The following is a 21,150-nucleotide window of genomic DNA, read 5'->3' as shown; positions in this document are numbered from 1 at the left end:
CCACAGGGCAGGGAACCCTGACTGCTCTTTGGACTGGAGAGGGAGGGGGAGAGGAGCAGGGGGAGGGGGAGAAGGGTGGGAGGAGGGGGAGGGAAATGGGAAGCTGGGAGGAGGCAGAAACTTTTTTTTCTTTTTCTCAATAAAAAATTTAAAAAAAAGAACAAATAATCCAATAAAAAAAAATGGAGTACAGACCTCAACAGTGGAATCTGAAATGGCTGAAAAGACACGGAAATGCTCAACATCCTTAGTCATCAGAGAAATGCAAATCAAAACAACTCTGAGATTCCATCTTACACCTATAAGAATGGCCAAGAGCAAAAATACTGATGACAACTTATGCTGAAGAGGTTGTGGGGAAAAGGGAACACTTCTGAATTGCTGGTGGGAGTACAAGCTGGTATAGCCCCTTTGGATGTCAGTGTGGCTATTTCTCAGAAAATTAGGAAACAATCTTCCGCAAGACCCAGTAATACCACTTCTGGGTATATATCCAAAGATGTTCAACCGTGCCACAAGGACATGTGCTCAACTATGTTCTTAGTAGCTTTGTTTGTCATAGCCAGAACCTGGAAACAACCTAAATGCCCCTCGATCGAAGAACGGATAAGGAAAATGTGGCACATTTATACAATGGAGTACTACACAGCAGAAAAAAATAACGACATTTTGAACTTTGCAGGCAAATGGATGGAGCTAGAAAGCATCATTTTGAGTGAGGTAACCTAGACCCAGAAAACCAATTATCACATGTACTCACTCATATGTGGTTTTTAAACATAAAATAAAGAAAACCAGCCTACAAATCACAATCCCAGAGAACCTAAACAACTAGGACCATAAGAGAGACATACATAGATCTAATCTACATGGGAAGTAGAAAAACACAAGATCTCCGGAGTAAATCTGGAGCGTGGGGACCTTAGGAGAGGGTTGAAGGGGAGGAAAGAGGTAGGGAACAGAGCAGAGAAAAATGTAGAGCTAAGTAAAAATCAACAAAATTAAAATTAAAACAAAACAAAAGAAATAAAGCTCAGAATAAGGGGACCATATACCAATGAAAACGAATGGCCCAGGTAACCCATCATTTCAAAATGCCTCTGTTAGAGTCTTCTCAAAATTCTACATCTACAACACTTTCAAGGCTGCTGGCTGAGATGGTCCAACCTCATGGATTAGTCCAGCTGAGACCTCATTATTCCAGTTTTCTCAAGTTTCCACCAAAGATACTAGCACCCCCCCAGACAAGAAGAAGTAGTCTAGAGAAAAGTGCCCACATTTCCTAAATATTGGTTATGGATGTTTGTCATCGTTTAAGGGGATTGGTTACAAGTTGTTATTGGTAATGATGGTCAGAAAAAAAAAAGAAGAAAAAGAAACTTCAGGGATCTTGTTCTAAAAAGAAAAATGGAGAGGGGGATACAGAAATAACAGGATAAAAGGACAGATTACTGAATCTACTTTAATCTAAAAAGCAACTACTAGTCTTAAATAATTTATACTGGTATGTATTTTTATATACTGAGACAAATTTCAGGTGATTTTTGATAGAGCATACTGAATGTATGTTCCTACTCTTGTTTAATGTATACAGCTCATTTAATAATGTAATATGTATTTCTATTCCTGGAAATCTACTACAAACTATTTAGAATAATAGAGTAATGCAAGTTAGTAGTTAATCACCCATTAAAATCAAATCTGTAGTCATGTTACCTATATTTTCAAGGTTATACACTGATATATTTACATAGATAGACAGATTGATAGATGATCTTTAAACACTTCAAAGACCTCTAAAACATGGCATTTAATATGTTTAATAACCTAAGGCTTTTTATGAGAGTGAGACATGTCTGCTCCAGACAGGACCCATTTACTTCAATAGAAGATGACAGGTATCAAAGAAACTTTGCATGGAGTTTGCTTTCTTTACAGCAAAAGCTAGTCATTTAGGCAAAGAAATTTCCCTTGCCTTAATTGCTGACATTATGCTGTCCATGATAAAAAAATAAAATACCATAGTCAGGTGGTGGTGGCGAAAGCCTTTAATCCCCTTACTCAGGAGGCAGAACAGGCAGAAGATCTCTGTGAGTTCAAAGCCATCCTGATCTACAGAGCAAGTTCCAGAACAGGTTTCCAAACCTACAAGAGAAACCCTGTCTCGTAAAACAAAAATCAAACAAACAAACAAAAAATCAAAAAGTATGATAACAAATTTAATTAGATATGAAACTTTAGACTTATAAAGACAAAATAGATAACAGAATATTTTCTCTGATTTTTACCAAATACAAATTGTCTGGATTTTTTCTGGAACTAGCTCTGTAGACCAGGCTGGTCTCAAACTCACAGAGATCCACCTGCCTCTGCCTCCCGAGTGCTGGGATTAAAGGCGTGCGCCACCATCGCCCGGCTCAAATTGTCTGGATTTTTAACTGTAATTCCTACTTGATACCTGTTTTGTTGAATATAATTTAACTGTGTTAAAGTTACGAACCATCCTTTTTATTTAGACCAAAAGGGGGAAATGCTGTTGGATAATCCTTCTGCATATTTATATATACTATGCTGTGATTTGTTAATAAAGAAGCTGCCTGGCCAATAGCTGAACAGGAAAGGTTAGGTGGGAAAACCTGACTAAGTTTTACCCTGACACTGGGTAAAAGAAGAACACAGTTAGTGGAGTCACTAGGCAGACATGGGAGAAAACAGGAGGATCAAGATGAAAGAGAGGTCACACTATGTGGCAGAATGTAGATTAATAGAAGTCAGTTAATTTAAGTTATAAGAGTTAGCTAGTAACAAGCCTGAGCTAGTGTCTGAGCATTTGTAATTAATATTGAGTCTCTGTGTTGGTTATTTGGAACTGGTGGGAGGGAAAGAAAAAAGTCCACTTATAGTTGACACTTCCTTATTTTCCTACCTTCTGTGTACCAAGATTCCTGTGTTCTAAGAAAGGAATTTAAAATTAGGTGTTTTAGAGTTTGTCTTTTCGGCAGATGAGAAACCAGTGTTTATATACGTAATGATAAGTTAATATACATAAACATATTTTATCATTAGCTTTTAGAGACCCCATAGCTTTACAAACACATACAATTCTATCCTCATAAAGTGAGGTGGAATTCCCTGTAATTTTATTAGGCTTCCTGGTTCCTTATAGCTTATCTGATGAGAGGGTGACAAGAAGCATGTATACTTTTTTTTAAAAAACAAGATACAAAACAAGGGCTTTAGAAAGAAACTGTACCAGGAGGCACACCACCTTCCATAACTCAAGTTAATAAAAATTAATGTTGGAGTCAATATTGCTAAGAGTGTACTGAAACCATCATGGCAGACAGCTAACACTTCTCTGGGAATCATGTGGTATCATCAGCAATCTATCAGTTACGGAGTCGAGGCCTGTGTCTGTCAGTTTTGCTGGATCTTTAGCACATTATTTATACACACTACAAAATGTCATAATTGACTTCCTGTCCTCACTCAGCCTTCACAGACAAAGGGCTAAACACAGTTTAAGCAATTTTATGTAATAGGAGGAAATGTATACATGGAATCTCCACAGGTAAAGAACAGGGAAGAACATACTATTCAGGCAGAAAAGGAACCAAATGTATGCACACAGGTACTGAGTACATGAGGGACTTGGGAAACAGTGGGAGAATGAGGTTCAATGGTCTACAATGAAGAAAAGGAGGACAGGCCATTTCATTAGTTCGCGGCTACCTAAGGATCATCTGTAATGTGCTCAGCAGTGCGCCAAGTGCTACTGTCCTTGAGCAGTGAGGGAATCCTGACAAATAAATCAAGCCATGTAAAGCAAGAAGTTCATTTGGTGAAGCAGGAGTAAATCATGAACCAGGATATATTACAAAACATCACCAATGCTAAGGTAAGGAATCCAGAAGCAGAAAATGAACTCAACTTTTACTTCATTCTACTATGTTAAGATTGCAGTACTCAAGATTTCTGTGGAGGCTGCACAAGTGAGCCCAATTTTGCTGTAAACAAGAAGCACATTTTGGCGTAAACATGAAAGCAGGCTGGACCCCAGAGGTCGGGTGACTAATTCAAGGCAGTTGTTTTTTTGTTTTTTGTTTTTGTTTTTTTTTTAATAAAACTGCCAGCAACATAAGAGGGAATAATGGGAAGGAAGTGCAATTCTATTGGTCACCAAGTACAGGAATCAACCTGAGGATGTGGCATGGGGGAAGGAAGGGATGCGGCAGCTGCATGAAGGCATGTAAGGACATCTAGACATAATTCAGCTGATAGTGGATGGCTGAGATGAACAAAGGCATGTAAGGACATCTAGACATAATTCAGCTGATAGTGGATGGCTGAGATGAACAATAGTCTAACTTTGGGTCAAGATTTCTGAACTTTATTTTGAAGTTTTAAAGAACAGATGAAGCAAAGTGGAAAGAGGCCGATGTGAAGGGAATACATAGAAATTCATCACAATAACCAACTTCTGTATATTTGAAAGCTTTCCCAATAAACATGTTTTTAAGTGAACTCGAAAGACCAACTTTGTTCCACGATTCTGACAGAGATTAACGGGCACCTAGGAATTCACAAGTCAGCACAGATTTGGGCACATCTTTCCAAGTAACTTCACAGGGATCATGTACAGCTGCAGAATTCCATCTGAGTACCAGGGGAAGGTCTCTGTGCGAGGGCAGGCCACAAGAGAGAAAACAGAGTTACTGAGGAAACTGAGAGGTTTGAGAGAATAGCCAGGAGGGGAAGAGCCAAAGGCAGGGAGCTGTAGGGAGATTAAGACATGGGAACTGGACACAGAAGTGTGAGGCAGAGATGGTGGATGGTGGGACATACTCTGGGAACTCAGCAACAAGGTGGGGAATGGCTGCAGGAACAATCGAGATACAAGATACAAGCGGCCAAACGACCTACGCAAAGCACGACAGAATCACAGCTTTGAGTGCTATGGAGAAATTACACAAAAACTTCTTTAACGTCTAACTGTCCTCAATTCCAATCACCTAGTATTTCTAGTGAGAAAGCCTTTTATTGCCAGCCTGTCCTAAAATCAGCTGGTAGTTTTTTCTTTTCAATATTAAGTGGAAGTTCTTTAACAGTATGTCTGTACCGTGCCTGGATATACTACAAAAAAACAAAACAAAACAAAACTACTTAATTCTGAGAAGGAAAAGATCAAAGACACAAAAAGTCTGGTCCTGGCCTCTGTAGCTCTGATGTGCATCACTCACCCTGTATCTGTAAGATAATCACAACCATCCAGGCGGTGGTGGCACAAGCTTTACTCACTCACTCTGTATCTGTAAGATGATCACAATCATCCAGGCGGTGGTGGCACAAGCTTTACTCTCAGCACGTGGGAGGCAGAGGCAGGCAGATCTTGAGTTCAAGACCAGCCTGGTCTACAGAGTGAGTTCCAGGACAGCCAGAGCAAAACAAAGAAAACCTGTCTCAAAAAACCAAACAAATAAACAAAAAAGATTACAACTGAAAAGACTGCTACTTTTACGGTATTTAGGCACAGTCCTCAGAAATGAGTATTTACCATCACAGTGCTACCAATCCACCTGAATGGGCACTTGCTGGATCATGTCCACAGAACCAACTTCAGCACTTAGAATGTGCATAAACATTCCACAGCTCCCAGGAGTTTACAAACCAAAATTGAAAAGTCTAAATATGCCTTATGAAGGGTCAGGATGGTACTGTTTTTCGCTCTGTTTATTATTGAACACTGGGAACTTTGTCTTGATTAGTGTCACTTTTAGCTACATTGGCTTCAGTTATTCTTTTTCTCTTTTGGGTTTTCAAACATAATCTTCCTCAGATTTGTCCTTTGACAATTTCACGAATGTATATAACACACACTAATTACTTTCTCCCCAAGCCCTCTTACACTCTCCTCCTGACAAATCCCTTCCCAACATTTACCTCTCTTTGGTTTTGTGACCTACTGCTTGAACTAGGATTCTGTATGATCATAGGTTTGCAACTCTCCATTGGAGCCTGGCGGGCTCACCAGAGGGGCTTTCAATAGGTACCACTCCCAGAATCTTCAGTGGTGTAAGAGGTCCTTCTGTTTATGTGTTGCTTTCATTGGTTAATCAATAAAGAAACTGCTTGGCCTGATAGAGCAGAACTTAGGTAGGCAGAGAAGACAGAAATGAATTCTGGGAGGAAGAAAACAAAGTCAGAGAGAGAGTCGCCATGGAGCTGCCAGGTCAGACATGCTGAATCTTTCCTGGTAAGCCACGACCTCGTGGTGGCTTACTAATTACTAGAAATGGGTTAAATCAAAATATGAGAGTTAGCCAATAAGAGGCTAGAACTAATGGGCCAGGCAGTATTTTAATTAATTAAATTTCTGTGTGGTTATTTTGGGTATAAGTTAGCCGGACGGCTGGGACTACAAGCAGCCTGCTCGCTCCTGTTACAAAACAAAGGGACCCGTTCCTCCTGTTACATTTCAGTACCTAATAGTTCAGTAGGGAAAAGTAGGGTCCCATAAGTCCTACCCTATCCATGACTGGCTCTTGGCAGGGACAGTCCTGTGCAGGCCAGTGGTTATGAGGTCGTAATGCAATGGCTATGGTGTGCCAAGAAGATGGTATTTTCTGTCCCTTACCTTCTTTCTGGCTTCTCTTATGTCCTGTTTTCTAAATGGCTGAGAGTAACTTCCAGCATAACAGAATGACCTACATGAATGCAGATGCTTATAGAGCCAGAGTTCATGGTTGCGAGCCAGTGTGTGTAGGTGCTGGGAACTGAACTCAGGTCCTCTGGAAGAGCAGTGTGTGCTGTTAAACACGGAGTCATCTCTCCAGTTTATTATTTCCTGATTGTTGATAACTCTAAAAGAGCATTCATTATCTATGGCTTTCCATTCTCTTTTTTGCCGTTTTTTTCTTTCTTTTCCAGTTTTGAACACTGAATAACAATAGATGGCGTGGTGGAATGCATCTGTAATCTTATGATTTGGGGACTGGAGGCAGACAAACAGGCATTTAAGGCCAGCCTCGGGTATAGTGAGACTGAAAATAGCTAAACAACATGAGGCCCTGTTTCAAAAAACAAATTACATTTTGATGTTTGTCTTTTATATAATTTCAGAGAACCAGAACCATCATTCAAAACCAATACTTTTATATTTTAATATGAAATACCTTGCATATTTTATATAAGGAATCTTGTCCATCTCCTCCTGTGTCCTTGAAGTAGTCATGAGCTGGAAACGTGCGGTTAATATCTCTGGTGATAGCACTGTCCTGGGGAGACTCCTGTGGAAACAGAGAGGACCAGGAACATTCAGAAGAAAGGTTTCTCTTTGGATTTTTACCAAAGAGTGCTGTAAGGTCAAACACATATTCAAGCCTGTACTTACTGCTTCTTCGGGGACTAAGCCCTCAAAAGAAGTATAATGAGGGTGGCAAGTTAGAAGAAAAATGCCATTTCATTCCACATGCCTCATGCCATATCCCCTACGCAAGGTAAGAAGTGAGGCTAGTGACCTTCCTGTTGTATAAAGGAAGATAAGCTGCTAAAAAGTGGTTTCCCACAGAAAAACATTCAAATTACTTCCAAGGAGAAGGCAAAGTGCTTCTGATAGAAGAACGAAGTATAAAAAGTAATGCTAATCAAAGCCCATGCCCATTCCCAAATGGGAAAGGTCCAAGGCCTTACAGACTGTTCTAAGCCACCATGTGGATGCTGGGAATGGAACCCAGGTCTTCTACAAGAGCAGTTGGTGCTCTTAACCTCTGAGCCATCTCTCCATCCATGGTCCAAGGCCCCTAACCTCCCCTCGCAGTTTTCATCTATCTAGTGCTCTTCCTACTAACCAATGAAAACTCATATGCTGAATTTCTGAGTCCTGCAAAAATGATAACAAACTGGAGTCCCATGGGAACTACTGGCTTAAAATATTTGGTCTTACAAAATTTGCTGAGGAACTTGGAATGAATCCATTTGATTTAAAGTCCTCTCCTGAATTCTAATGATGACAAGTTTAATAAGTTCTTATCAGAATAATTATATTACAAGTCTCACAAAATTCTAAAAACAATTCCTTGCCCTCAACAATGTGATCAGAGAGATTTGGGGACTGATTTTCAATGTGCATACCTGCTGTTGTGAAGTATTCATACATCCTCAGCCCTCAGAACCACTGACAGAGAAATTACTGGAATGTCCTTTAGAATACTCATCTTTCACATAGTAATTAATGTTAACAGTATTTAATTCTTAATAACTGTATATTCTGTATGTTTCTATATATTCAAGCGTAGTAAGAGTTTAAATGAAATACTGTAAATAGTTGTATTTGTCTCTTGTACTTTAAGCAACAAAATAAGACAATATAAGTATCCCAGAAACTACACACATACATACCGACACATTAGGCTGGCTAAAATTAAAGCACCAAGTATTGGTGAGGTAATGCAACAACTGGATCTCTTACAAATAATGACAAGTCTATATACTATGCAATCACTTCGGTGAACTATACAGCATACCCAGCATCTACAAGTTCATTTGCTAAGGAAGTAAATAACAGCTACATGGAGAAATGAGTGACTCTAAAATTGAGTTGAAAAACATAGAAGATAAACCTGGACTATTTTGTAATGCCAGAAAATTGAGAAAGAAAACAAACAAACCAAATGCTTCTTTTATTATTACCACAAACCAAGCCAATCAACTGACAACAGTAATGCTATCAGCAACAAAATACCTATATTGATGGAAGTATGTTGGAGGGATACTGACAGACAATGAAAAATGTTCCTAATGACTTAAGCCAAATAATTTAAGCAACAAAAGGATATGGTAATTATTGAGTTCTAGCCTTGAATGAGAGAAATATCCATGAGTCTCTAAATACAAAAATAAATGACGGATTAAATAAATAAATGGGGTAAAGAGATAAATCACCCAGGTAGAATTTCAAATAACTTATGTACACATATGTTGTCAAGGAAATAAGAATGAACAATCTTGCTCTGGAGGACTGCAGTACAGTGATGGAATGGGAGGTGCGGTACACAGCAAAGACCGGTAGTAACAGTGGGAGTCATTCTACCAGCAGGCACTCTTCATGTTGTGAAAATGGCTTTTACTTTATATCTGCTCTCTTCAAATTCATAACTTCATGAGAAAAACACAAGACAACTTCTTGAAGGACATTATACAAAATGCTTGACCAGTATCCCTTAAAACCACCACATAATTCTTGTTCCTTTCATCAAGGATGTCACTAATAACCAATATCTGGAGGCCACGTGTGGTTGATTTCTAGTGACTTCTCCCTTAGCTCCCACCATGGTGCTTGGTGTGGGTGTGAGAGTAGAGCTCTTTTCATTTTAAGGCTCTTTTAAAACAGTATGTGGATTAAAATTTATTAGAGCATTGCCTGCTCTTCGAAGGTCCTGAGTTCAATTCCCAGCAACCACATGGTGCTCACAACCATCTGGTGGGGTCTGGTGCCCTCTTGTGGCCTGCAGGCATACACACAGAATATTGTATACATAATAAATAAATAAATATTTAAAAAATTTAAGGAAATTATAACACATGGTATTTTCTTGTCCGCAGGTCAAAATTATGTATTAGTTCAAGTCGCAGAAGTCCTATATGGTACTCTTTCTGGATATCTATTTTTATAGCTTACTGTGAGAACTGGATGACTGGGTAACTTCTCAGGATTAATAAGGTACTGGGAACTGGAGGATGTTCTTTGAATACATACTCTTTGTAAAGTAGGGTTGAAAAATAGAAAGCTAATAATGGTAGGAAGAAAAAGAAAGTACCCAAACAAAAGAAATGCCATGGAAGGCTGCCATATGAAATAGAAGCAGAGAGGATTGGATTTCCCAAGTGGTTTGTTGCCCAAATAAAAAGTTCTCAAGAATAACTCCAAACATTATAAATGCCATAAAACTGTGTGTAACACTTAATAAAACAGAAAAGCACCCCACTTAAATACATTATTTATTCATGAGACAGGGCCTCACTACATAGTTCAGGCTGGCCTCAGTCTTCTGGGTGCTGAAGATTACAGGTGTGTGCCTCATACCTTGCCCATGTCCTGTCTATGTGTTTTTATGAATGAAATATATCGGTTGCATATCCTTGGTGTGTGTCTATGTGTACAGGTAAGCATGTGGCACAACATGTATGTGGAAATCGGAAATCTGAGGGTCAGTTCTTTTTTTTTTCCTTTTTTTAAAAAAAGATTTATTTATTTACTATGTATACAACATTCTGCCTCCATGTATGCCCGCACGCCAGAGAAGGGCGCGAGATCTCAGTACAGATGGTTGTGAGCCACCATGTGGTTGCTGGGAATTGAACTCAGGACCTCTGGAAGAGCAGCCAGTGCTCTTAACCTCTGAGCCACCTCTCCAGCCCCAGTTCTTGCTTTTTACACTGTTGAGGCAGAATCACTTATTTCTGCCACTACTGTGAACTTCAACCTAGCTGCTCTGAGAGCTGTATGCTGATTCTGCTGTCTCCACCACCCTCCCACATCACCACAGGAGCACTAAGATTACAGACTATTGCCTCCAGCTCTAAAAGTAGATTCTTGAGTATCTCACACAGATCTCAGGCTATTGTAACAAATGCTGGTACCTGCTAAGCTGTTCCTTCAGTCTTGAACTCCTTTTCAAAAAGTCAGGTATAGCTTTTGTTTGTTTGTTTGAAACAGGGTTTCTTTGGGTAGCCCTGGCTGTCCTGGAACTGGATTTGTACAACAGGCTGGCCTCAAACTCACAGAAACCTGCCTGCCTCTGCCTGAGTGCTGAGAGTAAAGGTGTGAGCCATACCACCCCTGGCTTCAGCTATAGCTTGTTAAAAGTAGTTAAAAGCTGAAAAAAGCAAAAGTGAAATTTCTCTCTGAGACTGCCTGTGAGTCCTGACATTTGTAGTTCTGCTGGATATTTACAGTAGGGCTGACCAGCTGGGGATAGAACTCAGCAACAAAACACTTGTGAGCTCTGGATGCAATCCCTATCACTGAAAATGATAGGAGGGCTGACTGAGAGAGTAAACGAACAACAAGAAGAAAAAAAGATGTTATGGTATTGGGGCAAACCAAAAACCTGAGATGTCTTTTAGACTTATATTAGTTGTATATATCATATCTAATAAATAGCTTTTCCAATTTAACAGAGTTTAAACATGATAAAAACTAATGTAACAGCTTTGTTAACGTCTTAATACTATATCCATGTTAAGAATGTATCACAAGAATTCTAATAAAAAAGAAGTTATGAATAGTAATTGTATGAAATACTTATTTGGATAAACATTGTTGGTATTTATGAAAAAGTTGAAAAATCCCTAAGGCTTTCCCCTAAGAACATGTGTTCTTCTATTACTGTGAGAAACACCATCATCAAAAGCAATCTGGGAGAAAGGAGTTAGACATCCTGATGTGGGATTCCCCTCTGCATGCTGTGAATAGGTTTTACTACCATTGATTAATAAAGCTTTTTAGGGCCTATGGCAGGGCAGAATAAAGCCAGGTGGGAAATCCGAGCAGATATATAGAGAGAGTAAGTAGGCAGAATCGAGGAGACATCATGTAGCTGACAAAGGAGACATATGTCTGATCCTTACCTGTAAGCCACAGCCTTCTACCAACACATAGATTAATAGAAATGGGTTAATTTAAGATATAAGAGCTAGCTAGAAATATTGGTCGAGCAGTGTTGTAATTAATATAGTATCTGCGTGATTACTTGGGCCTGGGCAGCTGAGCACGAAGGAGCAATCTCTGTCTACACCCCCATTCACAGTCTCTCTCTGAGGAGATAGGGCAAGAACCTGCAGGCAGAAGCGGAAGCACAGCCGTCAAGGAACACTCCTCAGCCCACTTTTTTGTTATAGTACCCAGACTGTACTGTCTGCATTGGGTTTGGCCCTCCTACATCAATCATCAATGAAGAAAATACCCCTACAGATTTGCCTACAATCCATAAAGAGGCATATTCCCAACTGATGTTTCCTCTTCCCAAATGACTGTAGTTTCCTCTTGCTAAAGTACTCCAGCTTGTGTCAACTGACAACAAAACAAACAAACAACAACAATAAAAACCTATCAGCAGGGCTGGAGAGATGGCTCTGAGGCTAAGAGTACTGGCTGCTCTTTCATTGGACCCAGCTGGATCCCCAGCACCCCATGGTGGCTCACAGCTGTCTGCTGTCTGTGACCATAGATAGTCACAGACATACAAGCATACACACCATCAGAAACATCAATGCACATCAGAATGAAAATAAATATTCAAGACAAAAAACCCAGCACAGCAAGTATCCCCCTCCCTTACACACACACAAGGTTGCTCTGTGTAGCTCTGGCTGTCCTGGAACTCGCTCTGTTGACTGGGCTGGCCTTGAATGCACAGAGATCCACCAGCCTCTGACTTCTGAGTGCTGGGATTAAAGGTGTCTGCCAACACTGCCTGGCTTAAGTGGACATCTTTAATTTCACTAAATCATATTTACTGAAATGTATTTAGGCCATAACTATCTTAGTCCTCACAGTACCATCTCACTAAGTTATGCCTGCAGAATGCTTTGAGACTGTTGACAGGAAGGGAGGGAGGAAAAAGAGAAAGGGCAAAATATAGCACTTGTTATAGGACCTTTACATTCATATAAGGATATTACTAATGCTCTTGTAAAAAACTGTCTTCTAAGAATTATAAATATTTCTGTTCCATGGAAAGTGATCCAGTGCCCACTATCTTTTCATTGTCAAAACAAAAATCCTAGAAATAAATGTTAACTAATGGGCTCATTTACTAATAATAAAAACTAAAAAACAAAACAAACACCTCCATTGATGACACGAGCTTTTAATACTTAACATATACCTTATGTAGCTATGCAATGCATGCTTATTGGTCCCTTCATGGCTGGCACTACCGTTCTTTAAGTCCTTACTTGCCTTTCACCTGGGAACCATAGGATTTCTGCCCTTCAGTGTTATTCTTCCACACCAACAAATAGAGGGGATTTTTGCAGCGATCAATGGATAGTAGAAACCAATTTGTTGATAGAGACTGCTTTTCACACTCCCTTAAAGGGGCTGGGATGGGGGAACCCATGATGACAATAAAACTATAAGAACTGAAACTTAACAGCAGAATTTAAAAGCTGAACCAAAGGGAGACAGGAAATTGAGCTATACAGATTAAAAAATATAAAATACTTTACAGACACTCAGTAGTTAATGTTTTAGTTTCCCTTCCAAAGCTCCATTACACAAACCCAGAGCAGCCTGGAGAGCCATTTCCATGACCACAGAACACTAAGGTAACTGGAAGCACTTCAAAACACGGTCACAACTGTGTGGATTCTCCATCTGGGTTTTTGACAGAATGTAGTTGTTCTACTTAGACAATACCACAATGGCTAGGACTTAAACCCTAACATAGGTAGTTCTGTCTGTGTATTGCCTCTCTTTTCCTAATTTAATTTTCATAACCTTGGGGCGGCTACTTACCTAACCAAAACATTGTAGTCCTTACTTATAAAACCTAAGTGATATAAAATATAACCTATTTGGGCCAGGCAGTAGTGGCACACGCCTTTAATCCCAGCACTCAGGTGGGGGGGGGGCAAAAGCAGGAGGATCTCTGTGAGTCTGAGGCCAGTCTGGTATATAAGAGCTAGTTTCAGGACAGGCTCCAAAGTTACAGAGAAACCCTATCTCGAAAAAAACAAAAAATAAAACAAAACAAAAAACAACAACAAAAAATTAACCTATTTGCCTGACTGGGTTTATAAGAAGTAAAGAAACACTGTGTGGAAGGAAATGGGAGGCATAGGCCTGGCACATCAGTAGCAACCCTTCCCACAAGATTTGAAATTGATGTTGTTGGCCTATTTCCAATCTTGGGGAAGAAGCCAAGAGAGAAAATATGTATTTGGCATGTTTTCCTGTTTGGGACTTAGTGCCTGGTCTGGGGAGGAGGAACTCTGTAAACAAACAGTAAGCAACTCGCTCACAGTCTATTGTATGTTATCAATAATATACTTCATTGTAATCAAATTAATTTATAAAGAATATAAATAAGATGGAAAAACTGACTCTTAAAATATAAACGATAGAGTAAGATTTTTTTTTTCCTTTTAGCCTATGAACTAGACTGACCCAAACACTGTAGAGCTCACAAAGAAATAATTGTGCAGGCTACATTTGTTTTAAACCAGTCTTCAGCTAGAGATCCATTTCCGATTTTCTATTCTCATGTCACATTTAGTGGGTTCTTCCATTTCAAGACAATGATTAGAGTAACTTCAAATGTCTCTGCCTCTTCACTCGTTCCCAACATCCAATAAAGCAAACAACCATCCCCAAATATGGAACACAAAAAGGTGGCCATAGAAGATGACCAGAGCCCTGCTTACAGACACTAAACTCAGCAAGGCTGTTCTAGAAATGCCTGCCAATAAGCAGCTCTGATCTCTATGGAGATGTAGTAGTTAAAGCTACATCAACTGAGTGGTTGTGGAAGCACCACACTGACAGTATGGTTCTGTCTATGGCAGACAATGTAAGAGGAAAGTGGCCAACTCTCAGAAAAGATGGTTCCATACTTAAAGAAATAATGGACCACTGTCACATTGTTTCAAACCAAATATGGCATTATAATGCCATTCTAAAAATAAATCTGAGTCCCGTGTGACATGTAGTCTTTTAGCTATGTCCATTTCCTTTTAGGGCTCAAGTTTCCCACAGGAAAACTGGCCAATGTCTGGCAAAACTGCCACAAATCATGTATAGATAAGGCATAAAAGCTAATAGCATTGCCAACCTTTTCCTGCTTGGCTATTATTAATTCTCCTGCATAGCAACCCTCCTGGAGAGTCCAATGGCCAGACATGCTGAAACTATTACTGATAAAAGTGAACAGGCAGAGTCATTCTGAGTAAAAGAGTGAGTGATGGTGAGGGTGGAAAGTCATGATTTAAATTAGGAAGCACAAAGTTATATGTAAAGTCATATTCTATACAAATGTTTTTGGTAACTATAAAGACTTCTAAACACTTGTTTTAATTTTATTTCTATCACCCAGCAAACTATACATCAAGTAAATACTCACCTAGCAAAGTTAACAGCTTAGCATTATTGTATTGTTGGATGTGTAAGCTTAAAAATCTTATAGAGCATCACATTAAGAATGAAGTCCTGGGCCTGGTGTCGCATTGCAGACCTTTGACTCTAGTACCAGGAGTCAGAGGTGTGTGTGTGTGGGGGGTCTTTGTGAGTTCCAGGCTAGCAAGGCCTATGTAGTGAGTTTCAGGCAAGCCAAGAAGTTATTAAGTGATCTGCATCTCAAAACCAGCCAACCAACCAACCAACCAACCAACCAACCAACCAACCAACCAACCAACCATCACCAACAATAAAATAACTAAATAACTTGGGTTCTATGAGAAAGTTGCTGCCAAGTTTGATGCCAGTTCAATTCCTTGGGGCTCACACAATAAAAGAGGAGAATTAACTCCTCCAGGCTGTTCTCTGACCACTATATTCCCACTCAGCCCCTACAAATACATAGAATACACAGTGCATAGTACATAACAAACATGAAGTCCTATATTCCTCAAGTTATGTTTTTATATAATCTAATCCACTCAGTTACAATTACTAAAATGTTTCTTTTATAACATTCAACAAATTATTTAAAAAAGTGTGTTTCTTCTTGAAATAATGTCTTTAGTCAAAGATTCGGGAGTGCAACAAAAGCTACACAGCTGTGAAGCTGTTGTATTCTTTGACGTGGAATCTCACAGTGCTACGCTAATTCCCTGCTCTGGAGCACTGTGTTAAATGAGAATCTGATAAAGAAACAATGAACAGTACTGTTCACAGGACACCTCCAGCCTGCTGGGAACAGCATTCAGATCACACACGTGTATAGGCCGCCCGTGTGTCAGCATTTTAAAAATCATATACTTTTATATAGCTTTTAAGGAAAACTATGTTCTTGAGATCAAATAGATAAAAAAATCTTATTTAAGTGTTTGACTTTTCTGCTTTAGAATTAATCATGAAAGAATTGTCAAGAAACAACTCTTTAAATATTTAAAGGCTATTTTGTTTCATCACTGATATATGAAACTACTAACTCTGCTCCATCGAGCTTGGTTAAGCAGGCTGGGGGTTACAGGCTGGGGTTGCAGGCTGGGGGTTACAGGCTGGGGTTGCAGGCTGGGGGTTGCAGGCTGGGGGTTGCAGGCTGAGGTTGCAGGCTGGGGTTGCAGGTGTCCAACTCAGGCCATTGCTTGTGTAGTAAGCACTTCACTCAGCACAACCCCAGTCCTCAACATCCTTTTTTTAAAGTATCATTAAAATGACACCAGTTTACTACATTTCTGCCTCAAATCTTCTTGGTTCTTACTGTAAGCCAGAATTTTCCAATGCACTACATGTACAACTCAATGTTCCCAAACAGACAGTATCAACCCTTCTGCAAGAAAAGATACATTAGACTTCAGTACAAAGGAACTGCAGCAGAACATAAGAGCAGGACTTTAGGGATCTGAGGGTGTGTCGATTCTAGCAGAAGTATTTCACCAAGCACATTTCCCACACACCACAGGATGCAACAGTATCTCATTTTTAAATAAGTCTAATCAAGCAGCATTGTCCCATCTTATAAAATAGAAAACTCAGAGCCTCTAGTAATCTAATTCACAACCTTCTTTATCTGAGAAACAAAGAAGAATAACAAACAGATTTAATAATATAAAATTATCCTGGTAATAAAAACTGCTTTCAGATTCTTACTGTCACCATGTATCTCATCTTGAAGGGCCTATGCTGGCTGTTCCCTCACTCAAAGATGAGGACTGTTCTCAAGTTCAGACAGATTAAGACAGCCCGATTAACTGCCAGAGATGAACTCTTAAGTTCGGTTCTCATTTTACTCTCAGTGTTCTATAGGTTGTAACACACCTTCAATACAGTGACCCTAAATAGAAAAAGTTTCATTTTTTTTTTTTTTGGTTTTTCGAGACAGGGTTTCTCTGTGGTTTTGGAGCCTGTCCTGGAACTAGCTCTTGTAGACCAGGCTGGTCTCGAACTCACAGAGATCTGCCTGCCTCTGCCTCCCAAGTGCTGGGATTAAAGGCGTGCACCACCACCACCCGGCTTTAGAAAAGGTTTCAATTCCTCCATGTATGCTTCAAAAAAAGGAACTCTTAAAACTGAAAAAGGCTACCATTGGTGAGAGGCTCTCTGGGTAAGGCTGTTTGCTGCCAAGCTTGAGAACCTGAGATTTCCTGGATCCATTGTGGGAAGAAAAACTGACTACTGCATGTTGTCCTCTGACCTCTATACTTGAACCATGGTATTTGTATGTGTTGATGCGATGCACGCATGTGTACACACATGTATACACACAGATAATAAGCAGGCAAAGAAACATTTTCTTTTTAAAAGGGGGGGGGAGTATTTGAAGCAGATCTTGCTCCACAAGAACCAGCAAAGTAACTGCTTTCTTTTTGGGGAAAGAAATTTTAGAAATAAATTATTTCTATAAATAGCAGTTTGTTACCAAATACTGCCTTGCCAATTCAATTCAATTTATTAAAGTTGATTGAATTTTAAATTTTACTTTTGTATTTTGAACAGATACAATAGAAGAATTCCTCTGTAAACAAGTCACTAAGTTTATCATTACATGATTACAAAAGAACAATCTTTTATTTCTTTTAACCTACAGAGGGTTTTTCTCATGCCATATACACTAGTTGGTAGATTGTAGATCAACTTACTGGGGTCTTACTGACTTCTGTATTTCCTTAATCTTGCCCATCTGGATACTTTTTTTTATTTTTATTTTTTAAAAAAGAAACAAACTATCTTTTTTTATTTTGCATACCAACCCAGTTCTCACTCCCTCCCCTCCTCCTATTCCACCTCAGAGAGCAAGTTATCTACCAGCTGGATACTTTCCACATCACTACTACGTGTGGAGGGTGTGGGGTAAGGATGGCCAAAGGGCATAGATGCACAGAAAAGACCCCTCCCAGGGCCCATGCATTGCCTTCCACGTATACCTCTAGACTGCCTACACATTCCAGGCAACACTTTGCATTCTCTAACCACCTCCATCCAGCACAAGAAACACAGATATCCCTACACAGACATCTGCTTTTCATACATGACATTCCATGATGTAAATTCCTTTTCATGATATAAAAGAATGCTTTTAAATAACCCCTGTCTTTCTCTCAATGAAAATGAAACATTAAAAATCTAAAAGGATCCAGACAGAGAACAATAGCAGGGTAGGAACCAAAATGGCCTCAGGGCTCTGAAACTTTACACAATTCCCTGAAAAACAAACTCATCTGGACAGTCTTTCTGGGAGGAGGATGTGAGATGAGTAACAGGAAGTTGCTCCTTAAAGGCCGCGGGTAAGATGGTGCCAGGCACATCTACTTCCTTAGAAACAGCAGCGAGTTCTCTGCCTTTTGCTCCTCCATTGTTTCTCTTCTATCAAACACAGTTTATGTTTTCTATTAAAGCAATCCTTTAAAGGTCAGAGGACATAAAGTTTACCACGACACATCTGGACACACCCTCGCCTGCTGTTGCTCAGAGCCAATCAGCTCTACGTCCCTTTTAATAGCTGGCTGTTTTTCTTAATTCTGAATGAAATGCCTAACTGCTACTTCCTAGACTCTTCCATTTTTGACTCCACCTTTACATTTTTACAGCATGGGAAGAGATACTGCAGCTCTGTCCACTCACAGGTCTCTATCCACAAGTCTTTCCCTTTAATTTTCAACATATTTTTGCTACCATTTTTGGCTAAGTCAACATAATTTATAATGAATCAGAGTACATTTATAATTTGCCTTACTTTCTTCATTAATTTGTTATATTTTTCTTTTCATCAATTGTCCTATTTTCCTTTCCTCTGGTTTTCTTTGTATCTAACTATGCTATGCATATTATCAGTGTATAATTCCTTTCAAAGTCTGGAAGAGTCACAGGGCCAGCTATGGAGTAGAGCTCAAAGATGGTGCACTTTTCTCTAGCGTGCCTGAGGCCCCCTTCTAAGCTAAACATGGCAGACAAACCCACTCCACACTAACTCCTTAGTAACACACCCCTACTGCTAGGCCTTTTCCCTGCGTATTTTTGAGCAGCTGCTATCTAATTCACCTCAGTGGTCCTCGTCCCCAGGGTTTTCCCTACTATGGGAATTCTGTCTCTCTGGAGAAACAATTTCCTGGATTTTGCATCTTTCTTCTTTCTCATTCTGAAGCAGGAAATTGTTTAGCAACTCCCTAAGAAAGTATGTAAGGCTAGTGAATACATTCTAACACACCACATGCTGTAGCATGGGTATATTGTATCCTCACACTTGAGGAATAGTTAACTGATCATAAGATTCTGGACTCCTCCCTCAGACCAAGCTTTTACGACTTCTTCATTTTCAGTGTTCTGAAATCTTCTGATGAGAAGGTAGCTATCTCCTCCTTCCCCTGGCAGTGGGTGTCCTGTTAGGAGTCCTTGTTACTCAGTTATCCTTAACTGAGCCCATATTCTTCTTTACCTACGGCCCCCCATCTCTGCTTTTTTAATTTTACTAGTTGCTGCTGCTTAAGCTTTATTTTTCAGCTTGTCTGGTGCTTGAAAATAACTTTTTTTAATGAAAATATTTATTTATTTATTTATTTATTAATTATGTATACAATATTCTGTCTGTGTGTATGCCTGCTGGCCAGAAGAGAGCACCAGACCTCATTACAGATGGTTGTGAACCACCATGTGGTTGCTGGGAATTGAACTCAGGACCTTTGAAAGAGCAGGCAATGCTCTTAACCTCTGAGCCATCTCTCCAGCCCTGAAAATAATCTTACACTTGAGTTTCAGACCTCTTTCTTGTTCTCTTCCTGCTCATTTTTAAATTGTGCTTTGTTCTCCATTAATGGATATAAATTCTTTTCAAGTTGCATCAGCTGGAGTTTAGTTTTGTGGGGTTCCTTTGAAAATCCACATCTTTCTGTTTCCTTTGATTTCTGTTTGTTTTGGCCACTAATTATTTTCTAAGAAGCATCTCTGATTGTTGTAATAGAGAAAGAAAAGCATCCAGGCATAGGGCACATGCCTACAGTCCCTGTTACTCAGGAGACTGAGGCAGGATTTTAAGGGCAGATGTCTGAGTTCTTATGAACACATGGAACAGTTAGACTGTGGCCCCATGTAAAATGTCCAAATAAGAGCAAATATTTCTAAGGTTCTTTCCTACTTTACTGCTCTACCCCCATTTTCTCCTTTTTACACATGATAACACCAGTGCCCAAAGGATGCTCTACAGTCCCAGAGAGGTTTCATATGCCCTGCTTTTCCCAGAAGGCACCATATGAGGAGTAGGACAGGTGAACTAGAAACAAGCTCAATAAACTCAGCTGCTCTTTGGCCCATCAGAAAATAGAAATTTGTAATATGATGAAATATTAATCAGTGACATAAAATTATCTTAAAAAAACCAGTTTCACTGGCAGTGGTAACACATGCCTTTAATTCCAGCACTCAGGAGGCAGAGGTCAGTCTGGTCTACAAAGCCAGTTCTTGGACAGCCAGAGCTAAACAGTGAAATCCTGTCTTGAAAAAGAAAACAAAACAAAAGCAAAAACAAAAAGTTTCAAAGGCTAGTAAGACTTGCAAGGATTCTTTTGAAAAGGCAAATGACAAGAATTTTTTTTAAATCTCTGAGACAAGATTTCTCTGTAGCCTTGGAGCCTGTCCTAGAACTTGCTCCGTAAACCAGGCTGGTCTCGAACTCACAGAGATCCACCTACCTCTGCCTCCCAAGTGCTGGGATTAAAGGCGTGCGGCACCACCGCCCGGCTAAGAATTTAGATCAATGTAACATGATGTCTGACAGCACATAGGCAGCAGCACTGGCCTCAGAGATGACTTCATTTCTTCTTGTGTCTGAATGGCAAGGCTTTTCCAGGCACAGAGTTGATACCTCACACCACAGAACAGTGTTAAGAGTTTCCATCCCCCTTGAGGGCTGGAGAGATGGCTCAGTGGTTAAGAGCATTGCCTGCTCTTCCAAAGGTCCTGAGTTCAATTCCCAGCAACCACATGGTGGCTCACAA

The 21,150-nt window shown here is 39.7% G+C and overlaps 1 protein-coding gene across 8 annotated transcripts in view; it reads right to left on the bottom strand.

Moving 5' to 3' along the window:
• Rabgap1 (RAB GTPase activating protein 1) overlaps positions 1 to 21,150 on the bottom strand; it is a 158,793-nt gene that overhangs the window by 41,168 nt on the left and 96,475 nt on the right. For all 8 annotated transcript variants that reach the window (XM_026777425.1, XM_026777415.1, XM_026777419.1 and 5 more), the window contains one exon: positions 7,173 to 7,286. In XM_026777425.1, coding sequence (XP_026633226.1) covers positions 7,173 to 7,286 — 114 coding nt within the window. The remainder of the gene's footprint in view (positions 1 to 7,172; positions 7,287 to 21,150) is intronic.

The sequence above is a fragment of the Microtus ochrogaster genome, chromosome 4 (assembly GCF_000317375.1).
Source record: "Microtus ochrogaster isolate Prairie Vole_2 chromosome 4, MicOch1.0, whole genome shotgun sequence".
Taxonomy (NCBI): domain Eukaryota; kingdom Metazoa; phylum Chordata; class Mammalia; order Rodentia; family Cricetidae; genus Microtus; species Microtus ochrogaster.
The sequence above is the reverse complement of the archived record's forward strand: the minus strand, read 5'-3'. Positions and strand labels throughout refer to the sequence as shown.